The following is a 24735-nucleotide window of genomic DNA, read 5'->3' on the forward strand; positions in this document are numbered from 1 at the left end:
GAAGTGGAATGATCATATAAAATTAATTGTTGGTAAAGCGGGTACCAGGTTGAGATTCGTTGGGAGAGTCCTTAGCAAATGTAGTCCATCAACAAAGGAGGTGGCTTACAAAACACTCGTTCGACCTATACTTGAGTATTGCTCATCAGTGTGGGATCCGTACCAGGTCTGGTTGACGGAGGAGATAGAGAAGATCCAAAGAAGAGCGGCGCGTTTTGTCACAGGGTTATTTGGTAAGCGTGATAGCGTTACGGAAATGTTTAGCAAGCTCAAGTGGCAGACTCTGCAAGAGAGGCGCTCTGCATCGCGGTGTAGCTTGCTGTCCACGTTTCGAGAGGGTGCGTTTCTGGATGAGGTATCTAATATATTGCTTCCCTCTACTTATACCTCCCGAGGAGATCACGAATGTAATTCATCCCAGAGGTGTTCCATTGGGTTCAAGTCACGACTTTGGACAATCAGTCAGTCCATTTCATGAGCGCCATTGTCCACAAACTGCTGTCTCAGAGATGCGGCTTTATGAGAGCGTGCGTTGTCAAATTGATGCAGTCATCTCCTTCCAGTTCTTCCTCTACAATACTGTAAAATGTGTTCATATTTTTCCGCATTTGCCGTTTTCTTAAGCACTAAAATAAGGGACCACACACTCTACACGAAAAACACCCCCATACCGTAGCAGCACTGCCTCTGCATGTCTTCACTATTGTCACTACACATGATGGCAGGTAGATTTCTTCAGGCATTTTTCAAACGCAAATCCGTTCAGCGGTTTGCCACAGGGCGTAGCGTGATTTACCGCCGCAAAGCACTCTTTTTCCAGTGGCGTCGCACTTTAATCCACCTCAGGTGTCATTTATCAAAATGGTTCAAATGGATCTAAGCACTATGGGACTTAACATGTGAGGTCATCAGTCCCCTAGACTTAGAACTACTTAAACGTAACTAACCTAAGGGCATCACACACATCCATGCTCGAGGCAGGATTCGAACCTGCGACCGTAGCAGCAGCGCGGTTCCAGACTGAAAAGCATAGAACCGCTCGGTCACTGTGGCCGGCTGTCACTTATCACTGACTACAGAAATGTGAGGATTATGTGGGGATGCTCGACGATTGTACCCCATTATTTTTTACTCCCTATGCACAGTCATTGTGCTAGCTGTACTGCTGATAATACTATGTAACTCACGAGCTATTCCTTCCGCTGATTTCATGCGATATTTCACAGCCACACTGCGCAATGCTGGAGGGTCCTTGTCCGTCAGTTCATGCTGTCTGCTTGGTCTTTGTTTCGCTATCATTGTTCCTTGTCGTTCGTGCTTCACAGTCACATCATTAACAGTCGATTTGGTCAGCTTCAGGAGGGTTTAAATGCCCTTTCGGACTTTTTACTCAGGTGGGATTCAGTGACTAGTCCACGTGTTCGAAGTCACTGATCTCTCCTGACGGCTCCATTCTGCTGTTACTGCTCCTCTACTGACAACACAACACTCCCCGCCTCCTTCAACACTGGCGCGAAGGCGCCTCTCCTGAAATTTAATGGTTAATCCGCAATACATAGAGCTGTCTGCATACCTCTGATCAGTTAGATATAATTATATACACTAATGGCCATTAAAATTGCTACACCAAGAAGAAATTCAGATGATAAACGAGTATTCATTCGACAAATATATTATAGTAAAACTGACATGTGATTACATTTTCACGCAATTTGGGTGCATAGGACCTGAGAAATCAGTACCCAGAACAACCGCCTCTGGCCGTAATAACGGCCTTGATACGCCTGAGCATTGACTCAAACAGAGCTTCGATGGCGTGTACAGGTACAGCTGCCCGTGCACCTTCAACACGATACCACAGTTCATCAAGAGTAGTAACTGGAGTATTGTGCTGAGCCAGTTGCTCGGTCACCATTGACCAGACTTTTTCAGTTGGTGAGAGATCTGGAGAATGTGCTGGCCAGGGCAGCAGTCGAACACTTTCTGTATCTAAAAAGGCCCGTACAGGATCTGCAACATGCTGTCGGGCATTGTTCTGCTGAAATGTAGGGTTTCGCAGGAATCGAATGAAGGGTAGAGCCACGGGTCGTAACAGATCTGAAATGTAACGTCCACTGTTCAATGTGCCGTCAGTGCGAACAAGAGGGGACCGAGACGTGTAGCCAATGGCAACCCATACCATCATGCCGGGTGACACGCCATTAAGGCGATGACGAATACACACTTCCTATGTGCGTTCACCGCGATGTCGCCAAACACGGATGCGACCATCAATAGTGCTGTAAACAGAACCTGGATTCATCCGAAAAAATGACGTTTTGCCATTCGTGCACCCAGGTTCGTCGTTGAGTACACCATCGCAGGCGCTCATGTCTGTGATGCAGCTTCAAGGGTAACCGCAGCCATGGTCTCCGAGCTGATAGTCTATGCTGCTGCAAACGTCGTTGAACTGCTCGTGCAGATGGTTGTTGTCTTTCAAACGTCCCCATTTGTTCACTCAGGGATCGAGACGTGGCTGCACGATCCGTTACAGCCATGCGGATAAGATGCTTGTCATCTCGACTGCTAGTGATGCGAGGCCGTTGGGGTCCAGCACGGCGTTCCGTATTACCCTCCTGAACCCACCGACTCCACATTCCGCTAACAGTCATTGGATCTCGACCAACGCGAGCAGCAATGTCGCGACACGATAAACCGCAATCGCGATAGCCTGCAATCCGACATTTATCAATGTCGGAAACACGAGGCATCACATCAACGTTTCACCAGGCAACGCCGGACAACTGCTGTTTGTGTATGAGAAATCGGTTGGAAACCTTCTTCATGTCAGCACGTTGTACGTGTCGCCACCGGCGCCAACCTTGTGTGAATGCTCTGAAAAGCTAATCATTTGCATATCACATAATCGTCTTCCCGTCGGTTAAATTTCACGTCTGTAGCACTTCATCTTCATGATATAACAATTTTAATGGCCTGTAGTGTATTTTATAGAAATAGAGATGCCATTTCGTATTAAGAAGAGGACACGGTTACGAGGGAAGCAGAACGTAATTTTTAGCGGCTTTCATATTTGCTTTTACCTTTTTTACCTTTACACAGTAGTGACACTACTAGAATTATTTTGCGTTGATGGACGTTTGTAAGTGCTCTCCATGCAGTGAAGATTCATATGTGAACATATTTTAATGATCAAGGCGTATATGTTCGAACCTCATTAAGTTAGTGCTTCCACACTATGTGTGGCTGTGTCTACATTTCAGCCTCCGAGTTTAATACAACCACGACATCACACAGAAACATTAATAAATTCAAAAAATTTCCATGGTTTGAAACTGTATCTGTTCCGTGTGGATCGAAGGCCAGGAGACACCAACCACGAGTGATCTTGATCGAGGGGGCTAAAAGTTATTTTTTTTTAAATAAGGATGAGAAATAACTAACGAGGAAGTACTGAACAAAATTGGGTTGAAATGAGGTAGCACAATGTGAGTAGAAGAAGGGATCAGTTGATAGGACACATTCTGACACGTCAGAGGATCGCCAGTTTAGTATTGAAGGGAAGAGCGGGGACTATAAATCGTAGACAGAGACCAAGAAATGAATAAAGTAAGCAAATTCAGAAGGATGTAGGTTGCAGGAGTTATTCATAGACAAAGAGGCTTCCACAGGATAGAGTAGCACGCAGAGCATCAAACCAGTCTACAAACGTGACCACAACAATAGCAACAGCAGGAACAAGAAAGTTGATCAGTACCTTTCACAAGCCATGAATCAGAAGACACTTAACATTCTTTGTTTCAAAAAAGGTTAATATTTTACTGTTTGTTTACAAGCGGTTGTCTGCAATCATCTTAAACTGTTTAAAATGGCGAATTATTGAAGAAATAATATCTTTTAATTATTGTGTAGAAGAGGATGGTAAAATTTAACTTGCGTGATATTTTGATACATTTCAGCATTGTGTTTCTACTTTAATAGAGCGTTTAAAATGTTTTGCGATCAGACGCAACCCACAAAATTTAAAAATATTCCATGGTAACCAGATTAATTTTTTTCCTAGTCCAGTTGTCTAATATTCAGTGCTTTTAAAATTCTAGAATTTTAAATTAGCCATAAAACTCATGCATATACGATAATATATCAATGAAAACCATATTGAGTTGCGATGTAAGCGTTCAGTAGCGTCACGTTGATATACCGGTATACCAGCTGGATCAATGATTGTCCTCCAGTTCTGTTTTTGAAATAACTAAACAGCCATTTCGTACGCAAGGACAAATCTATATTCTGATAGCCGAAGCATCTGAGCTCTTGCATTATAACGTTTCATCCTGTACATCGTCGATAGGAAATATTTTTTATGAAGAAGAATAGGCTTTTTGAGAGGTACACTGAGTGTTTTGCCTGACGACGAAATTACGACAGGGTACTCAGCGAAGTGAACGCTGCATTCTTTCGAAGAATTCAAAATATTCAGCACAGCCCTTTTTTGCCTCTTATCTCCCACTGCTCCTTTCACCTTATCCCTTCCCCTCCTCTCCCCCTCCTCACACCGTCTGCCACAGTCCCATACGTATTTCTGTGTATGTTTCAACAATTTTGTGGCGAAAAAAGTTTGTCTTCTGCAGTGGTTCGAAGTTTATACGGGCATTGGGATTCCGGTCCACCTAACTTTTTTTTCGCTTCCGGTTACTGTAATTTAATGTAATACAGGAAATAAAATCGGCTTAATTAAATTCCGAATCAAACATTTAATTAGCGGAATAATATGTGGCCATACGTGGACAGTTCGAGGTGAAGGTTTGCGGAATACATTTTCCTGTCGGCTGGTAACATTTTACTGGCGACTGCATTTTTTTCTGGTTAAGTGACAGAGCAAAATATTAATGGAATAACGGTGAAGCAGCGCGTTGGGCAAATACCACATCGTGCAAATATGTAGAAAATCCAGATAATATGAAGCCAATGAATTTTGCTGCGAATTCGTTCCAACTGAATTATTGACAAACGCACGTCGGATTTGTCCAACATTCAAATGCAGACAATCATTGGAACTCTTCCTCTCAAAATATTCATTTTCGCACCTCATGTTTATAAGCCCACTTCCTACAGTTACTCTCAAGTACTGAGCATTTTTAACACAACCACTTCCGTTCAGAATTTATGTGCAATGGAATCTTCAGACATTTTCATAATAATTTTTTAATGTGATACATTACATCAGCTATCTTCTCGAGAGTAACTAAAGGGAAAAAATAGCTGGGAAAATGAATTTCGTTTCGTACTTTTGCGATACACTACTTTTAAGCTCCCACCTGCCTCTATCTTGTGTCAGCTATCTTGTACTTTCCCATGCTTTTTAGACTATTACTTTTCAATGGCATTGATCGAGATGATGCTGTGTTTAAATCAATGGACCGGCATTCGAGATAAGCGGAATTCAAAGACCGGCAGATCAGCAAAGTTTATGTTTTCCACGATTTCCCTAAATCGATTAATGTAAGGCCAATCTGTGCTTCTGCTCCGTCTCTAATAACCTCGTTATCGACGGAAGGTTATACTTTGACATCTCTTCTTGTTCCAGTTTGTGACGTCAAACTACGAGCGCACGGTAACGCCTCCATGTTCTTCAGTCATAATAAGTATTCGTGTACTGGTAAACGTCACATTCAGTTAAACACCAACCTAGAAACTTCATTCTTTCAGCTGTTATTGAAATCGTGTACATGTGCCTGGTTTTTGTGAAGATAAACCCAGTGTAGAACCCCGGGAGCTAACAGAAATGTTTCTCCCCGTCTTTGTAATCAATCCTTGCTGTGAAACTATTCATATACTGACCATTTCAAGCACACAGATCTTTTACGGATCCCGCATCCCAGATAATCGCGCTCACTATATCATTTCAGAAGTTCTGTAAGCAGTTCTCTTTAAGCAGCTCTCTTTACAGTTAGCTCTACTTTCGCAATGAAAAGTACTTTGACGACTCTCAGTATCACTGAGTTCACAGGACAATGCCAAATTTTGATGGTTGGTTGATGTGAGTGTCGTTCTCCACATGCTACTTTTAAGCATTATGACTTGTTCTCATATGTTCACATATATTATTTTGTATTTCGGTTTTGAAATAACGATAGGGTACTGTCCCAGTCGTTGTCATTCCACTAGTCCTTCATTGATGTCTTACTGGTGTTTTTGAACATAGCAAACGACAGTCACACAATAACCAGCGAAAATAATTCTAGTTTATTTATGCAAGCTCCCAAAAAAAAATCTGCAGATATAGGTTTCATACAGACACAGATTCTCGGAGGGCTACAGAGAAAAACTCACGTTACACCAAAAAATTCTTTTCATTTAAATTTTGCTAGTAGTTTCAGTTGAAGATAAATGTTCGTCAAACAGTCTCATGTGTCATCATTAACGTGCTGACCAAATGATAATTGTTCCAGGTGGAGCAACAAATATCTGGTGCTGGACTGCCCTACAGAGATGGCGAAGGAGATCGTGGTGACGCACGTGCGGGACATTACACTCGGCAAGAGGACCTACCACTACCTCCTGAGTGGGCTGGTGAGTTACCGGATTTAAATCGCTCTGTGGAGCATTGGTTAGTTCCACGATGAAGCTTTGAGTCGGCTGGTGAGACGTGGGCAGACAGTTCATCTGGAAGAACATCTCCCGGGAAATTCTAGCCTCAGGGTCAAGCAATGATCTAGCACACATCTTTGCCCCACGACATATGTATAACGAAATGCTCTGATCAACAAACTTCATCTGTGTCAGTTAGCACTTCTAACTGTAAAGTACGACTAACACCCAAACCTTCAGACGTCAGTACGCTCAGATCGGTAACAAACGATATAGGTCGATAGGGCTTCAACCAAAACTCTATTTTGGTTCGTACTATGTGCTGTCATCGAGCAGAACGGGCGTAAAGGTTAATTAAAAGTAACGCCACAACTACAGAGCACAGGAAAAGCATAGCTGTGAGTATGTAATATGGATAGATTCCTTGAAGTTGGTAGAGCACTAGATCGTCATACCAAGAGCCCTGCGTTTATACTCCAGTGATGCCAATTTTTTTACTGTAGTATGCGTGAAAGTGTTTTATGGGACTATTAATACTTCAGCATGTGTGATGCAATTTTTTCTTTATTCTACTATTCCGATCGTTTATGTTTATACTGTCACACTACAAAAAGCACTAGCTGCTTCATCACGAGTTGTGTCTGTTCTGTCGCCTATGATCGACAGAACGCCACACCTGTCTATACAAATGTACTCTATAGTTTTGCTACTTTCAACTAACGAAAGAAGTTGCCAAAAGTACATCGCTACAAACTCCAAAAAGTTCTTTTACACGTCAGGAAAATGTTCTCCCATATAACAGTTTGACACGTAAACACTTAAAACAAAGTGTCATTACTGGGGTTTTAATGGGGAACTTTTAGCACCACGATCTCACGCTCTACCAACTCACCCCCACGTTATCAACAAAACTATCACTCATAGATGCGCGTTTCCTGTGCTCCGTAGTTCTGGTGTTCTATTGGACGACAGCAAATGTCACGAACAAAATGGTTGTTTTGATTGATTATCTATATACAACGTTTGTCATGGATCTGAGTGTCTCACATCTGCAGGTTTGGGTGTAAGAATATACAGAGGGCGAAGCATCTAAGATGCGCCACCCAAAGCTATCCAGAACGTGTAAATACACGTCCAGCGTACTTTTGCTACATGGGTAGATTACTGTCGAAGCAGGTCGGTCTAGAAAGTGGTCCACGCCGCGAGAACGCGCACCGAAGTGTGGGCCCGGAAGGTGGCGTCGACGCTACTAGCCCAGTCAACGAAGACCAAAAAATTTCGTCTAGGAAAAAATTTCCTGTAGTCGTAAATTTTTGTACAGCTTTAGAGAGGAGTGTCATGAACAACATACTAACAATCGTGACCGGTGGGGCACGAAGTTGGAGTGAGGGGACCTGAAGATGTCACATTTTTGGGTTTTTCTGGAGCATCTCGAAAGGTTGTACAGAGTTTCAGGGAGAGCACAAGAGAACAATTGACAGAAATGGGGGAAAGAAATACAGTAGAAGAAGAATGTGTAGCTTTGAGGAATGACGAGGAGGTAGATGCAGATGAACTGGGAGATATCATACTGCGTGAAGAGTTTGACAGAGCACTGAAAGACCTAAGTCGAAACAAGGCAACATTCCATTAGAACTACTGACAGCCTTGGGAGAGCCAGTCCTGACAAAACTCTACCATCTGGTGCACAAGATGTATGAGACAGGCGAAATTCCCTCAGACTTCAAGAAGAATATAATAATTCCAATCCCAAAGAAAGCAGGTGTGAATAGATGTGAAAATTACCGAACTATCAGTTTAATAAGTCACAGCTGCAAAATAGTAACGCGAATTCTCTACAGACGAATGGAAAAACTTGTAGAAGCCGACATCGGGAAAGATCAGTTTGGATTCCGTAGAAATGTTGGAACACGTGAGGCAATACTGACCCTACGACTTATCTTAGAATCTAGATTAAGGAAAGGCCAACCTACGTTGCTAGCATTTGTAGACTTAGAGAAAGCTTTTGCCAGTGTTGACTGGAATACTCTCTTTCAAATTCTGAAGGTGGCAGGGGTAAAATACAGGGAGCGAAAGGCTATTTACAATTTGTACAGAAAGCAGATGGCAGTTATAAGAGTCGAGGGACATGAAAGGGAAGCAGTGGTGGGGAAGGGAGTGAGACAAGGTTGTAGCCTATCTCCGATGCTATTCAATCTGTATATTGAGCAAGCAGTAAAGGAAACAAATGAAAAGTTCGGAGTAGGTATTAAAATCCATGGAGAAGAAATAAAAACGTTGAGGTTCGCCGATGACATTGTAATTCTGTCAGAGACAGCAAAGGACTCGAAAGAGCAGTTGAATGGAATGGACAGTGTCATGAAAGGAGGGTATAAGATGAACATCAACAAAAGCAAAACAAGGATAATGGAATGTTGGGGAGCAAAATAACTGATGATGGTCGAAGTAGCGAGGATATAAAATGTAGAGTATTTGTATGGAGTGTAGCCATGTATGGAAGTGAAACATGGACGATAAATAGTTTGGACAAGAAGAGAATAGAAGCTTTCGAAATGTGGTGCTACAGAAGAATGCTGAAGATTAGATGGGTAGATCACATACCTAATGAGTAGGTATTGAATAGAATTGGGGAGAAGAGGAGATTGTGGCACAACTTGACCAGAAGAAGGGATCGGTTGGTAGGACATGTTCTGAGGCATCAAGGAATCACCAATTTAGTGCTGGATGGCAGCGTGGAGGGTAAAAATCGTAGAGGGAGACCAAGAGAGGAATACGCTAAGCAGATTCAGAAGGATGTAATCTGCAGTAGGTACTGGGAGATGAAGAAGCTTGCAAAGGGTAGAGGAGCATGGAGAGCTGCATCAAACCAGTCTCAGGACTGAAGACCACAACAACAACATCTCGAAAATCACGTTGTCTCTAGAATTAAAAGTTTCCGCGTTGCAGAGGACGGAAAAATTTCAAAATATTAAAAGTACTGTTCCAATGGTATAAAACTGACGTCTACTGTTACATAAAATGGGTTAAGAAGAAATATTAAATACGTGTACCACATTTAAGTGCATTAAAACCACATTAAGAGATAAATTTTTTTCTGGGTTTGCAAAAGGGTGGGGGGTTAAGGTTAGAAGCGTAAGGGAAAGTAGGTTGTCTCTCCTCCATACGTCTGAAAAATGAAGAGTGAACTAGCAGTTCCCCAGTCGTTCAACGGCACTACATCACAGAAAGCAGTTACAGAACATTTCACAAAGTTATATCAATCCTTCCTCAGCTCGCCTTATGTTTCGCTGGCGACAGTGCGCAGACTTGCCAGGAGCTGTTTATTTTTTCCACAAAGTTTATTAACAGTACATCGAATACAGATATGAATTGCTGATAATAATAATGCAAGAAAATCATGTCGACTAAATCTATGCAAATTTCTGCACACTGTGAAATACGGTTCTGCAATCAGTGGCTGACAAGTGCTTATTTTGTAAGTATGATGTTGGCGGTGACCTATCTACTGTTGATGGGAAAGAGGCTGGACTGTTAAATGTGGTATCTTGTTGCTGTCTATCGTTGACAGCGTGTTGTAAGACTATGTAGCCTTCTTGTAGTCACTTGTTGGTGAGTTAATGAATGACCAGTAAGCTACTGCACACCTTTCACCATTAATAGTGCTACTGGTGGACTGCAAGAGCCTCTTCCATTCGCTAACTAGTGTCAGTGGTACAGGAGGGCTGCACTGATTGAAGCCGCTTACCGCACACCCACAGTGGGTTTTGTTTTGCTTTTGTTTTAAGGCGTAAAAACAGCTACGGTCAAAAGCTCCCATGTCAGAAACGTAGAACACTACGAAGAAAAAAAATATGAGCGTCAATATGTGTGACGGAATGGGACTGATCATGTTTAAATCTAGAACATAAATTTGCTGTGATGCATTGCCTGCCTTGAGGTGAAATGTCTTAAGTTGCGTAAGAGCTAGGTGACCTACGTCAGTTGAAGCCTCTGGGGATCTTCAGATGTTGGGAGAGTTTGGGCTGGGGTGATGCGTTTGATATTCTCCAGCTGCGAAAAGTATTCCACCCATTGATAATGGAGACAATGAAGTCGGTACTGTCGGCTACCTATTGACAGCATGTTACATTTGGGGCAGGCTCATCAGTGCGGTACGCAGCTGACAGCCCCAAATGTTGAGCTTTTTACATAATAGCCCGTTTACCAAGTGCAAACTAATAAACTGAAAATATCTCCATTATACAAACACGAGCTCAGTGAAGCTATTTTGTTTGTTCACATGAGACAAATGGACAGGAAATGCTGGGTAAATCTGTAAACTGAAACGTAAGGTGCACTCATTGTACGGGAAGTTGCCTTTCCTGGAAGAACGCTACAACTACCGTACAGAACTACCAACGAGGAGAACACGTCAACTACCTGGGTGGCTGAGCGGTTCTAGGCGCTACAGTTTGGAACCTCGCGACCGCTGTGGTCGCAGGTTCGAATCCTGCCTCGGGCACGGATGTGTGTGATGTCCTTAGGTTAGTTAGGTTTAAGTGGTTCTAAGTTCTAGGGGACTGATGACCTTAGAACTTACGCCCCATAGTGCTCAGAGCCATTTGAACGTCAACTACCATAACCCGATTTCTCAGAAACTTCACTCAGAGGAGGATAGGTCAAAATAAGCGGACATGTGTCTCGGTTTTACTGTAGATATCCGACTGTTTCTGAGAAAACGACTGTCAGAGTTGCTGACGTAATTTAAATGCCTCTTAGCGCATGATAAATTCTGTTGAAATGGTGGTGCAGTGGCTAGGAGTGTGCTCTATTACTTCTGCACCCAATGCTCGAAACGCGGTTACTGTTTTTATTTTTATTTTTTTTAATTTATCTACCAATGTCCGAACGTTTCTTATCAAGTAAGGGGATACGAGGGTATTGTATTAATTTTGAAATTAGAATAAGTGTCGTACACTTATTATATAATATATGCATGTATGGTATTTTCAAGAGTTTCAGTTTATTAAATTCTCATACTCTTATTGTGTTTCATTCTTATATAAATCCTTAGGTTAATGTTTATATTTTATTTTGATGTTTATTGTTTAGGAAGATTTGGTTCATTCCGTAGGATTACACCCATCGCTGAAACATTCGAAACATAGAAGTCCAGAGCACCACGAGCATCGCGTGAAGGCAGGTTTGCCACAGTGATATTTCTTCGAATGAATCTCACTCGGGAAAGAAACGTCTAAATATAGGCGCGTGCAATAATTTGGCGGCGAACCTCGCAAAACCGATCACTTTACCGAAAACTGCCACTTTAAATTCATTATGAATCAAGATATACTACAGTAATCTCATCGAAAACAATGTCAATATTTTTTCTCGTTAATTCTTTGTTTTTTTATTTATGCACCAGACGTACAATTAGGAAACGAATAAGAACAGCGTAATTTCAATATAAATTACAAAAAATTCATGTACTAATCTCCTACGGATATGGGTAGATAAATGGAAAGTTAAAATAAATAATCAGCTCTTGAACATTGAACGCAAAAGTATGAAGCCGCGACGCTAGACACATTGCCACCACTGCGGCTGAACTTCTGGCTCGCTATAAGGCACATAAAGTACGTCGAAAACTTTGTCGGTCGTTTTCTCAGAGACTGTCGGATTTCTACCGATAAGCCGAGACGTGTTCTCTTATTTTGACCCCTCTTCCACTGACCGACGTTTCTGGGAAATCGAGTTATGGCACTTGCCGTGTTCTCCTCGTAAGAATTTCCCCAGCGGAGACTTACATAGATTTTGTTCACACGCGTTTCATGCTTTAGTGTTATCAGTAATTCATATCTGTACATCATGGAACATTAACACACTTTGTGGGAAATCCCAACCACATGGCATACCTGCACACTCCGCCGTCAATGATTCATAAGTCGAGATGCGGAAGGGTTGATAGAACTTTGTGAAACACCCTGTATGTTCATTTGGTGATTTACTACGGTGGAAAGAATGGGGAATGGCCTGATTGCTCTTCATTTTGCATTTTCCGAAAGAGGGAAGTGTATAACCACAATCTGGTGAGCTACCTTCCCTGGTGCTTCTACCGTCCATCCCCTGCCTTGCTACTATTTTAAATCCCCAGAACTCAATTTATTCCTTAATGCGGTTCTACTGTATTTAGATGTGGTACAAGCATTTAGTATTTGTTCTTAATCCACGTTATTTAACTATACACATAAATTGGATACCATTAAAACACCATTTATTTTAAAATATGCGGTTTTCTATCCCCTGCAACGTGGAAACTATTAGTCCTAGAGAAAAAAATAATAGAACCTTACTTTTAGGAAATTTATTGTAATTTAATTTTACACTGGGAAACATTTGCGCTAGAGGTCGCGGTTTTCGAGTTATTAAAGAAAAACGTAAACTTTTACTTTTATACTCCTCTACTCCTCCAAGCTCACATCCCCCTCCTACCACTGTATAAGAATTAGCGACTACGCATATTTTTCCTCTAATTTTCCTTCGTTGACTGGGCTGTACTGTATGAAGCGCCATCACCCACTTACTACACTAATAGTGAGACGGCTTACGGTCGCCGCATGGACTTGTGTGCACAAGTCACTTTTCTCTTACCCGTGGCCCCCGCCCCTCTGACAGCAGATGTCTCGTGGCCCAACCATAATACCACGCCGAGTGAAGCAGTCTGCAAAGTGAAAACGTACCATGTGTTTGCTATAGAAGGACCACTTGATTTTATGACATATATGTATATTACTATTTCTAATGCCACTACATAATCATGCAGTTAGTTACTCCATATGACGCAGTATTTTAAGAAATTGAGACACAGATTTAATGCAAACGGGAGGAAAATTCTTCACACTTGGTTGCACCGCTCTTTTGTCCATTACATGATACGCAACAATTTATTGTACATCACTTGTGGCACGGCTGAGATGAAGAGAAAACTCAGACACAACCCCTCCAAGAGCGATGTTGCTATAAGTAAACGAGAAATCGATTTTCTAAGCAACCGATCAAGAAATTTGGGGGCCCAACATACGTCTGAAAATAAGCGACAATGAGCGGAAAGGAGCCATACGCACCGCAGAATATTTCTTGGTCCAGAGAGAACCATTTGCCGTACTTGACGCCATATGTACAGTGATGATTGCTGCGTCAGTTTATTGAAAACTAACGGAGATGAATGTTAATCTGCACAATAAGCGTTAATCATACCAGTTATAAAAATCCTACGTCTGGAAGTTTCGATGCATCCACCATAAGGTCAAGACAACGCATATAATGTCATTTACTTGCGTGCTAATAGAAGGAATATATAGATTGGAAGAATTTCAGAGGTAACAATGACAATCAGGAGGTAGTTAAAAGTGGATGAGAGACAGCAAGAAAATTTGGTAACAATGGCGATGCCTATTATATAACTCGTTATCTCGTCTTAAGGTGCGGGATAGCAGTTTCTGTGTTCTTACGAGTGAATGGCAGCCGGTTTAGGATTACTCAAAACAAAGCAGCGTACTTGAGTATCACCTCTCCGGCTGTTTCGCAGATTATGGACGACCGGTGGGAGACCGAAGTGACGGAGTACGGCGCGATCAACATCACGGGTTTCCGAATCGTGGACAACACCAGGCAGAACGTGCGCGACTTCCTGGACAGCTGGAGGAAGGTGGACCTCGGCACAACTGCAAGAACAAGTCGTGACTCTATATCGGTGAGTACTCCACAGTGTTCTTGAGTTATCAACATCGTCTACAATCAGTGTAGTGGCTGTAGATATAACATGGTGAATCTATGGCCCTCAATAGACATTTGTGTATTCAATAACGATGTTCGTTACCAGATAGACGAACCTCTTGACAGGAGTACATTGATATGCAGCTGGATGATATATTGGGCAGATGATGCTGCTGTCGCCTGTTGAGTAGTTTACTGCGGTTTTTAACTCGTAAGTGGTCTAAAAAACACACAAAGAAAACAAGTTTGTCACGCCAGGGGGGCATCAAGTTAATAAGAAGTGACACAGCGTCCAATCTTGCTAATGCATCATTTCGGAGAGGAAGAGAATCACAAGTTTCTTCGGATGTGTCATTGATTAACAATTAGATACGGCAAAACAACAAAATTGGGAAGGTGTTCATTGTTGCTTTTCACTAGCTGCTACAAATAATGCCAGATACTTTATATGGAACTTAGACTGTACGATTTAGCGACCACTTCCTGACGTGATTTTGTGTATACGTTATACGTGTTCATCAAGGAACGTATCTCTATCTCTGGAGCCCTGAAAATGGCTGTTGTCGTTTTGGAAGACGACACAGTGTCCTCACCATGAAAATGTAGAAGACAGAGAAATACTTGGTCACCGAGAAGGTTGAAATAAGCATCATGTTTCGTGTTCCAGGTACCTTGAATGAGTGACCCCAAGTAGCGGTAGGAAAACCACTCCAAAACATCATAGAACCACCCACTGGGGAGGGGGAAGCAGGCTGGAAGGGTTTGTGACAGGATGAGCATCGAGCCATATCCAAAAATTAACTTTCCGACCCCATAAAGATACAAGGAAAAAAGGCGACTTGTAAGTAACAATATGATTCAGAACTACCTCATCGCCCTTGATCAATTCGAGCCAGAAGGTACAAGTATTAACACAGTTGCAGAAATACAGTGCAGGATTTATTATTCATTATATACTGATGTTACAAAAATTATGTTATAGCGATAGATGGCGGTAGTGTCGCGTACACGAGGTATAAAAGAGCAGTGCATTGGCAGAACTATATTTGACCTCAGGTGACTCATGTGAAAAGTTTCCGACGTGATTATGACAGCACGTCGGGAATTAAAAGATTTTGAACACCGAATAGTAGTTGGAGCTAGACGCATGAGATATTCCATTTCGGAAATCGTTAGGGAATTCAGTATTCCGGAATCCGCAGAGTCAAGAGTGTGCCGAAAATACCAAGTTTCAGACATCACCTCTCACTACGGACAAGGCATTCAGCGGCGGCCATCAGTTTACGACCGAGAGCAGCGGAGTTTGTGTAGAGTTTTCAGTGCTACCAGACACGGAACATTGCGTGAAATAGCCGCGGAAATCCATATGGGACGCATGACGAACGTATCGCTTAAAACAGTGTAGCGAAATTCGGTTTTAATGGGATATGGCAGCAGACGATCGACGCGAGTGTCTTTTGCTAACAGCACGACATCGACTGCAGCGCCTCTTCTTGTTTCGCGATCCTAGCCGACTGGAAAACCGTGGCCTAGTCAGATGAGTCCCGATATCAATTAGTAAGAGCCGATGGTTGAGTTTGAGTGTGGCGCACACCCCAAGAAGCCATGGACCAGAATTGTCAACAAGCACTGTGTCAACTGATGGTGGATCGACAATGGTGTTATTTGGCTTTGCACGGAATTGCTCCTCTAGACCAACTGAACTCATCATGGGCTGCAAATGGTTACGTTCGACTGCTTTGAGACCATTTGTAGCCTTTCATGGACTTCATGATGCCAAACAATGACGGAATTTTTATGGGCGACAGTGAACCATATCACGGGCCACATCTCTTCGCGACTGATTTGAAGAATATTTTGGACAGTTGGAGGAAAGTACTTGACCACCCAGACCGGCCACCATGGATCCTGCCGATCATTTAAGGGACATAATCGAGAGGTCAGTTTGTGCACAAAATCCCGCACCGGCAACACTGTCACAGTTACGGACAGCTATAGGGACAGCATGGATCACTATTTCTGCAGGAGACTTCCAGCAACTTCTTGAATCCATGCCATGTCGAGGTGCTGCACTGCCTTGGGGTAAAGGAGGGGTGACACAATTATAGGGGGTGTCCCATGGCATTTTTTCTTAGTGTAGTTTGCGCGCCTTAAAGAAAGGGTAATGAGGCGATGAATCTGCGTGTACACATAGCCAAAAAGTTCGCTAGCAACTATGTAGAATGTGGCAGAGATTGCTTCATAGTATTATTTCATCCCCATTACCATGTTCCACTCGCAAATGAAAACCTTGAAAATTGACAATATAATTCTTCGAACGCATCGTAATCGCTTTTATTTTGTTCACTGTAAGCGCCGCGTCGGGTGTTGCGCGGGAACTGATATCGGCGTAATTGAGTTTTACCCTCCAGCCCGTTTCTCGGATCCTGGCGAGTGGCGTATCAGCTTCAGCCGAATTAGAAGTGTTAAAACACAACTGATTGCAACCGATCGTCATTCACTTCCCAGAATGAGGCAAATTTCCTGTTGAACATGTATCGGTTATTGTTTGGCGAGTCGTGGAGGACTGTATTGCCTTCCGAACGCTGATGCGAGCTTCTTAACTAGATCATCGCCAAGCACAGTGAAGGCTTCCCACGCTTCATTGAAAATTGGTTTGCCGTATGACTATTCAAGTTGCTTTTTAGCATTCATCAGTCTGGAGGCATATCACCAATCTTTCGGAAACATTTCATCGACGCAATTCCGAAGATAGCAAGGGCACATCGGTGCCAATACTTTTGCAATCAGGTTCAAAACGGCCACACAAACAAACTTGTTATCATGCACCCTAGATGCTAACGAAAATTAAATACATAATAATGGAAAAGAAAATTGAGAACTTTGAAGTTGCCCTTCATAATGGACCAAAGATTAAGAAAAATCAAGATGGGATAAGATTTGTCGAGTTATAAAAAGCGCCCGACAATGCAAGGTGGTGTAAGATGTTCGAAATTCTCAGACAAATAGGTGTAAGCTACAGGAAAGACGTGTACTGTAAAATATGTACAGAACCAAGAGGGTCAACTCAGAATGCAGTGCTCGGATTAGAAAGCATATAAGACGTGGTTGTAGTCTTTCGCTCTTGTTGTTCAATCTACACATCGAAGAAGCAGAAATGGAAATAAAAGAAAGGTTCTTGAGTGGAATTAAAATTCGGGGTGAAAGGATATTAATCATAAGATTTGCTGATGACATTGCTATCCTCAGTGAAAGTGAGTAAGGACCTATTGAATGGAATGAACAGTCTACTTGGGACATATTACGGATTGACAGTAAACCGAAGAAAGACGAAAGTAATGAAGCGTAGCAGAAACGAGATTTACGAAGTATACCATCAAAACTGGGGACCGCGAAGTAGATGAAGTGAAGGCATACTGCTCCCTTGAAAGGAAAATACCTCATGACGGACGAAGCAAAGAGGACATAAAAAGCAGACTGGCACAGCCGAAGAGGGCATCATTCGCAGGGCCAAGATAAATGTACTGGTACCTAGCTAGCATTGGCCTTAATTTGAGAAAGTATTTTCCGTGAATGCACATTCGGATAATAGCACTTATGAAAGTCAATAATGGACTGTGGGAATGCCGGCAAGGAAGAGCCTTAGCGTTTGAGATCTGTAGTGAGTAAAAACTCTAAACAAAGGCAGAGATTGGAGTACACTCCTGGAAATTGAAATAAGAACACCGTGAATTCATTGTCCCAGGAAGGGGAAACTTTATTGACACATTCCTGGGGTCAGATACATCACATGATCACACTGACAGAACCACAGGCACATAGACACAGGCAACAGAGCATGCACAATGTCGGCACTAGTACAGTGTATATCCACCTTTCGCAGCAATGCAGGCTGCTATTCTCCCATGGAGACGATCGTAGAGATGCTGGATGTAGTCCTGTGGAACGGCTTGCCATGCCATTTCCACCTGGCGCCTCAGTTGGACCAGCGTTCGTGCTGGACGTGCAGACCGCGTGAGACGACGCTTCATCCAGTCCCAAACATGCTCAATGGGGGACAGATCCGGAGATCTTGCTGGCCAGGGTAGTTGACTTACACCTTCTAGAGCACGTTGGGTGGCACGGGATACATGCGGACGTGCATTGTCCTGTTGGAACAGCAAGTTCCCTTGCCGGTCTAGGAATGGTAGAACGATGGGTTCGACGACGGTTTGGATGTACCGTGCACTATTCAGTGTCCCCTCGACGATCACCAGTGGTGTACGGCCAGTGTAGGAGATCGCTCCCCACACCATGATGCCGGGTGTTGGCCCTGTGTGCCTCGGTCGTATGCAGTCCTGATTGTGGCGCTCACCTGCACGGCGCCAAACACGCATACGATCATCATTGGCACCAAGGCAGAAGCGACTCTCATCGCTGAAGACGACACGTCTCCATTCGTCCCTCCATTCACGCCTGTCGCGACACCACTGGAGGCGGGCTGCACGATGTTGGGGCGTGAGCGGAAGACGGCCTAACGGTGTGCGGGACCGTAGCCCAGCTTCATGGAGACGGTTGCGAATGGTCCTCGCCGATACCCCCGGAGCAACAGTGTCCCTAATTTGCTGGGAAGTGGCGGTGCGGTCCCCTACGGCACTGCGTAGGATCCTACGGTCTTGGCGTGCATCCGTGCGTCGCTGCGGTCCGGTCCCAGGTCGACGGGCACGTGCACCTTCCGCCGACCACTGGCGACAACATCGATGTACTGTGGAGACCTCACGCCCCACGTGTTGAGCAATTCGGCGGTACGTCCACCCGGCCTCCCGCATGCCCACTATACGCCCTCGCTCAAAGTCCGTCAACTGCACATACGGTTCACGTCCACGCTGTCGCGGCATGCTACCAGTGTTAAAGACTGCGATGGAGCTCCGTATGCCACGGCAAACTGGCTGACACTGACGGCGGCGGCGCACAAATGCTGCGCAGCTAGCGCCATTCGACGGCCAACACCGCGGTTCCTGGTGTGTCCGCTGTGCCGTGCGTGTGATCATTGTTTGTACAGCCCTCTCGCAGTGTCCGGAGCAAGTATGGTGGGTCTGACACACCGGTGTCAATGTGTTCTTTTTTCCATTTCCAGGAGTGTATATCCAATAAATGACAGAGGGCGGTGAGTTCAAGTGCCACTCCTAGGAGAACAGCCTGGTGCAGGAGAGGAGTTCTTTACTTACGCGAAGACTAGCGATTACTCGGATAGTGTAATTAAAGAAGCTATAGATATCGAAATATCTGATAACGCATCAACAAGGACGGCGGTTAGCAGCTGGGCACAGTATGAAACCCGTGCATCTAGTGGATACAGACAGCGTGCCAGACACGGGACGGAACGATTGCTTCATTCGGCGATGGATCGAGCACTGGTGTCGTCGTAGCCAGTACCAAGGTTATACGCGGGTTGTCCAGAAAGTAAGTTCCGATCGGTCGCGAAATGGAAACCACTGGGAAAATCCGGTAAAGCTTTGCACAGATGTGTTGGGCAGTATCTCTAGCATGCCCGTCGATCGTGTCGCGTCGCTCTTTTCAGTTTTGAGTAAACAGTGAGCACGTAAAGATGCGTACGTAATAGCGTCTCCCGCAAAGTATGAAGGCCTGGTTAGAGATTTCGCCTGTGTCATGCAGCCCACATAACACAACTGTCGAGCAGTTCCTTCTTCATGATAATTCTCGGCCGCACACTGCAGGGGCAATGAAGACGCTCCTGCAGCGTTTCGATGAGAAGTGTTTGGTCACCCACAATACAGTCCGTAATTGGCTCTCCCTGAGTCTCATCTCTGCTCGCAAGAACCACTGGCTATGAAGACAAAATTTTTCCATAGACAACGGGCTGCAGACCAGTGTAGATAACTGGCCGGAAGCACAGGCGGCTGCTTTCTATGGCGAGGATATCGGAAAGTTGATACAACATCATGACAAAATTCGAAGTTGGAGAGGCGACTATGTAGAGAAGTAGGTGGAAGGTGTACCTAACTGTTGCAAATAAAACATTTCTGGTTTTCACTGTGGTTTCCATTTCGCGACCGATCGGAACTTACTTTCTGGACAACCCTCGGTTAGGGATGAAGGCAGCAACGACACGACGTACTAACTCATCCAATTGGTATACTCTCTTTTCTTCTTGGAGTATCTTCAGACCCAATACATTAACCGGAAGACCTAATTCCAGCATGCAACATCCTACCTACCAGCTACCTGTCGACGTACCCAGAACCAATGCATTCGTATCCCACCTTCCATGTATCTCCATACCTTACACACCCTTCGTCATTGGAATTTCAACCAACTCGTTCCACCCTACGATGAAATCCGAACCGAGGTATACCTTCCTAGTCATCAACGACTCACATCACACCATCATTCTGTTTGTCTCACTCCTCCATCCTTCCCATCGACAACTGCTAAGTTGCATCCAGCAGTTCAACAAATACCCATCAACCTTCATCATACAATGTTATCGGAAATGCGGGGTCAGCACCAACACGAGTACTTGTAGGCGGCCACTTCTTCCTCAGAAAGGCGTGTGTGAGACCTGTAGCGTGGGACCGTCCAGTACCATGTCGACTGCGGACTTTCTTTATTAATCATTGCAGCAAGGCAGGAGATCACGGTGGAGATCAATGACTACACCCAGGAGTCTCACGTGTTTGGGAAGTGGTGCGCAGGTAGGCCAAAGTTGCAAAGTGCTGCATTGCAGCGTGCTACGTCATAATTATTTTAGTACCCGAATGTAGAATTTTGTTGGTGCCTGGCCTGCATACTTCTTTGTTAGCTACGAAGGTCTGCTTGAGACCGATGCCATAACAATTGCGAACACGATCATTTTCATACACAAGCAGCATATGTCACCGTGACTTACTATATTTTAACTGATGAACAAAATCATCTAAAACATTTTAAAAATCATAAAAGATGTTCAGCATGTATGACTTTAAAGAAATAATTTACTTTTTGATCCGCTGCCATTTCGCCCCCTAGTGGGAAATTCAAATAACAATAAAGTAAAGAAACAGGCGGCTGTCAGTCATCACTTGACAATGGAAGAGTAGTACTCGGTCGATAGCTCGTGACGAACAGGATGCGGCAGAAAGGTGGTTACAAAGAAACAAAGATACAGAGAATATACTTTTATTTGTAAAAACAAATACCACGTCATTTAAGATTAGTTCCTTTTAAAAATTATCTTCGGTAAATGGCGTCCTCCATTGCTGACACAACGATGAATCATTTCCGGGAAGTTGTCCATACTTCTTCAATTTACTTCCGGTGGAATGGCAACCACTTCCTGGGTGAGTGCCTCCTTACTTGCTTGCAGGGTTGTTGGACGATGTTTGTAGACTCGAGCTTTGAAGTGTCCCCAAAGAAAAAAATAAATCACAAAGTGATAAATCCCGTGACTTCGTGGGCAAGGCGATGTCTCCTCACGGGGACAGAAGTAGTCCAAGTAACAACGCCCTCGAAATTTGTAGAGAACGCCGAAAATGTGAGTTGTGGCTCCATATTGTTGGAACTAGACTTCTCTCAAATGGTGTCCAACAAACTGGTTTCAAAAAAATTGTTCTAAGCACTATTGGACTCAACATCTGAGGTCTTCAGTCCCCTGACTTACAACTACATAAACCTAACTAACCTAAGGACAGCACACACATCCGTGCCCGAGGCAGGATTCGAACCTGCGACCGTAGCAGCAGCCCGGTTCCGGACTGAAGCGCCTAGAACCGCTCGACCACAGCGGCCGGCAACAAACTGGTTTAACTTGGGTTTCCGTCATACGACAGTAGCAATTTAAATTAATCGTTACCATTACGATAGCTTCTTCGAAAAAAGCCCGACTGCAGACACCTAGTTCAGCAACTTCGTACCAAACTGTTGGTTGGTTGTTTCGTAGATTAAAGAGACTAAACTGCAAGGTTGTCACCAAACTGTCACACAACGGCTGTGAAGTGGTCTTTGGTGAAGTTACTGACTCTCTTCTGCTGCCCAGTAGCGAATATTTTGTTTATTTACAGTATGTAACAAGTGGAATTCGGTCTCATCAAAATAGAGACTGGGGAAAAGTTCTGGAGAATTTCCTCGCTAGCAATTTTGCCAGTTTCGAACTCTCTTTCACTCCATTCTTTAGCAACCACCATTTTGTAGAAGTGCATGTGAAGATCTCTATGCAGGTGGTTCTATAAGTCCCAGGGCAGCTGCATGTTTAAGTGCTGAACACTTTGGAGAGTGCTATCACACGCGCCACATTTTACGGTGTAGTTACAGTCCGAAGTCGGCCAGTAGATGTTCTTTCAGTTGAAAGGGGTGTTGCTATTTGTTCACTATCAGCTTCCCTTATAACTAGGATACAAAGACTGCAGTCGCACTCACTTTGTTTCTCAGACAGCGAGCAATATCATCTGCAGCGCTGCGCGTCTGCAGTAATATCTCTGCGTCGGCCGCTCCTCACGGATGCTGGACTCAGAGACAGTCAGTCTGTATCGGTAAGCGCGAAGTGAGCCACGGCCGAGAAAGCGGAATGACAAGAATGATGAAAATTTACTTCTGTTGAAGAAACTAATTTTATAATATGGTTTTTTATATCTTTACTGCGACAGAGAAAGATTTTTTGATTCGTTTGGTGAATACTTCATAATAGCGTAATAATTAATTTTGCTTGTTTTAACTGCGCGCGAGCTGCTGCCTGCACATTATTATAATAATTTAGTATTCAACGCAGAGCTTTCTCTCACTTCTTAATTAGGTAACATTAGCAACAATTCAAGAAAGGTTAACCGAGTTAATGCATCTTTTGTATTCTACGATGAACATATATATATTCTGTAATAATTCTTTGAACATGACGCAGTTGAACATACAGCTTTAAAGTATTTTCCGTTCTGGTCATTGCTTTGCAGTTCTTGATTATAATGAAGAATACTTTTGTAAAGTGGCTTTTCTAAAATAGCCAATACACCTTTTAAAGGAATCAGCATTAACGTAATATACCACGTCATCATCTATTTCCCAATCTTTTTAATTCACTAGATAAAGTTTCACAATTGCAGTGCAGACACACCACGTGGAGTCATCGCACATGAATTTCACTTGTAGTTAGTTTGCGCCTTTTTAGTAGCTTTTGCCAGCCGTTGTGGCTGAGCGGTCATAGGCGCTTCAGTCTGGAACCGCGCGACCGCTACGGTCGCAGGTTCGAATCCTGCCTCGGGCATGGATGTGTGTGATGTCATTAGGTTAGTTACGTTTAAGTAGTTCTAAGTTCTAGGGGACTGATGACCTCCGCTGTTAAGTCCCATAGTGCTCAGAACCATTTGAACCATTTGATATTAGTAGCTTTCAATAGCAGCAGCAGTTTACGAAGGGCAATTGCCCGAGCGTTATTCATAGCCTCAGGTAAGCCAAAAGAGAAAAAGAAAACAATACATTTCAGAATTCAAAGGACCTTCTTTCATACGACCAGAAATCAGTTACAGTCAGAGAAGTGAAGATATTTGAAACAGAGTTATGATTTTTGAAGGCAACTTGGGTAGAATCTTGTTTTCTTTATTAGGCGACTCAGTACACTTTCATAGAAACCATGCAGTCAGATTAACTTCTGTTTCGATTCATTGTCTACAACAGACGCAGCTTCTCAAACAACATTTCGTATAATCCAACCAAAGCAATAGCCTATGCAAAACCAATAAATATAATAATAATATCATCAGTAGAAAGAGTAATAATTTTTTAAAGAAACTTTCACGGTGCAGAACCCATGGATATAATGTTTGATACCCAAACTCGAATATTTTTCCTATTGGGAACAGAAACATGTCTCCTAAGTTAAAACCGAACGCCAAATCCTCGCAGAGTAGTAATCACAAACCATCATTAGGAATGTACTCCTCCACAAAAAACGCATTATGTTCATCTAGCCAAGCAAATGTGCCTGCTGAAAACGGCACGTACAGCGCTGTCGATCGATACCTCCCCCACATATGTAAGAACATCGCCGCGCGGGATTAGCCGAGCGGGCCGGCCGAAGTGGCCGTGCGGTTAAAGGCGCTGCAGTCTGGAACCGCAAGACCGCTACGGTCGCAGTTTCGAATCCTGCCTCGGGCATGGATGTTTGTGATGTCCTTAAGTTAGTTAGGCTTAACTAGTTCTAAGTTCTAGGGGACTAATGACCTCAGCAGTTGAGTCCCATAGTGCTCAGAGCCATTTTTTTTTAGCCGAGCGGTCTGGGGGATGCAGTCATGGACTCTGCGGCTGGTCCCGGCGGAGGTTCGAGTTCTCCCTCGGGCATGGGTGTGTGTGTTTGCCCTTAGGATAATTTAGGTTAAGTAGTGTGTAAGCTTAGGGACTGATGACCTTAGCACTTAAGTCCCATAA

At 43.6% G+C, this 24735-nt stretch overlaps 1 protein-coding gene across 1 annotated transcript in view; it reads left to right on the forward strand.

The window, feature by feature from the left end:
* The window catches only part of LOC126480873 (glutamate receptor 1-like), a 377262-nt gene that overhangs the window by 265058 nt on the left and 87469 nt on the right, over positions 1-24735 (forward strand). Inside the window, exons 6-7 of the mRNA XM_050104251.1 lie at positions 6450-6570; positions 14156-14320. Of these exons, the coding sequence (XP_049960208.1) occupies positions 6450-6570; positions 14156-14320 (286 nt within the window). The remainder of the gene's footprint in view (positions 1-6449; positions 6571-14155; positions 14321-24735) is intronic.

Source organism: Schistocerca serialis, chromosome 5 (assembly GCF_023864345.2).
Source record: "Schistocerca serialis cubense isolate TAMUIC-IGC-003099 chromosome 5, iqSchSeri2.2, whole genome shotgun sequence".
Classification (NCBI taxonomy): Eukaryota; Metazoa; Arthropoda; class Insecta; order Orthoptera; family Acrididae; genus Schistocerca; species Schistocerca serialis.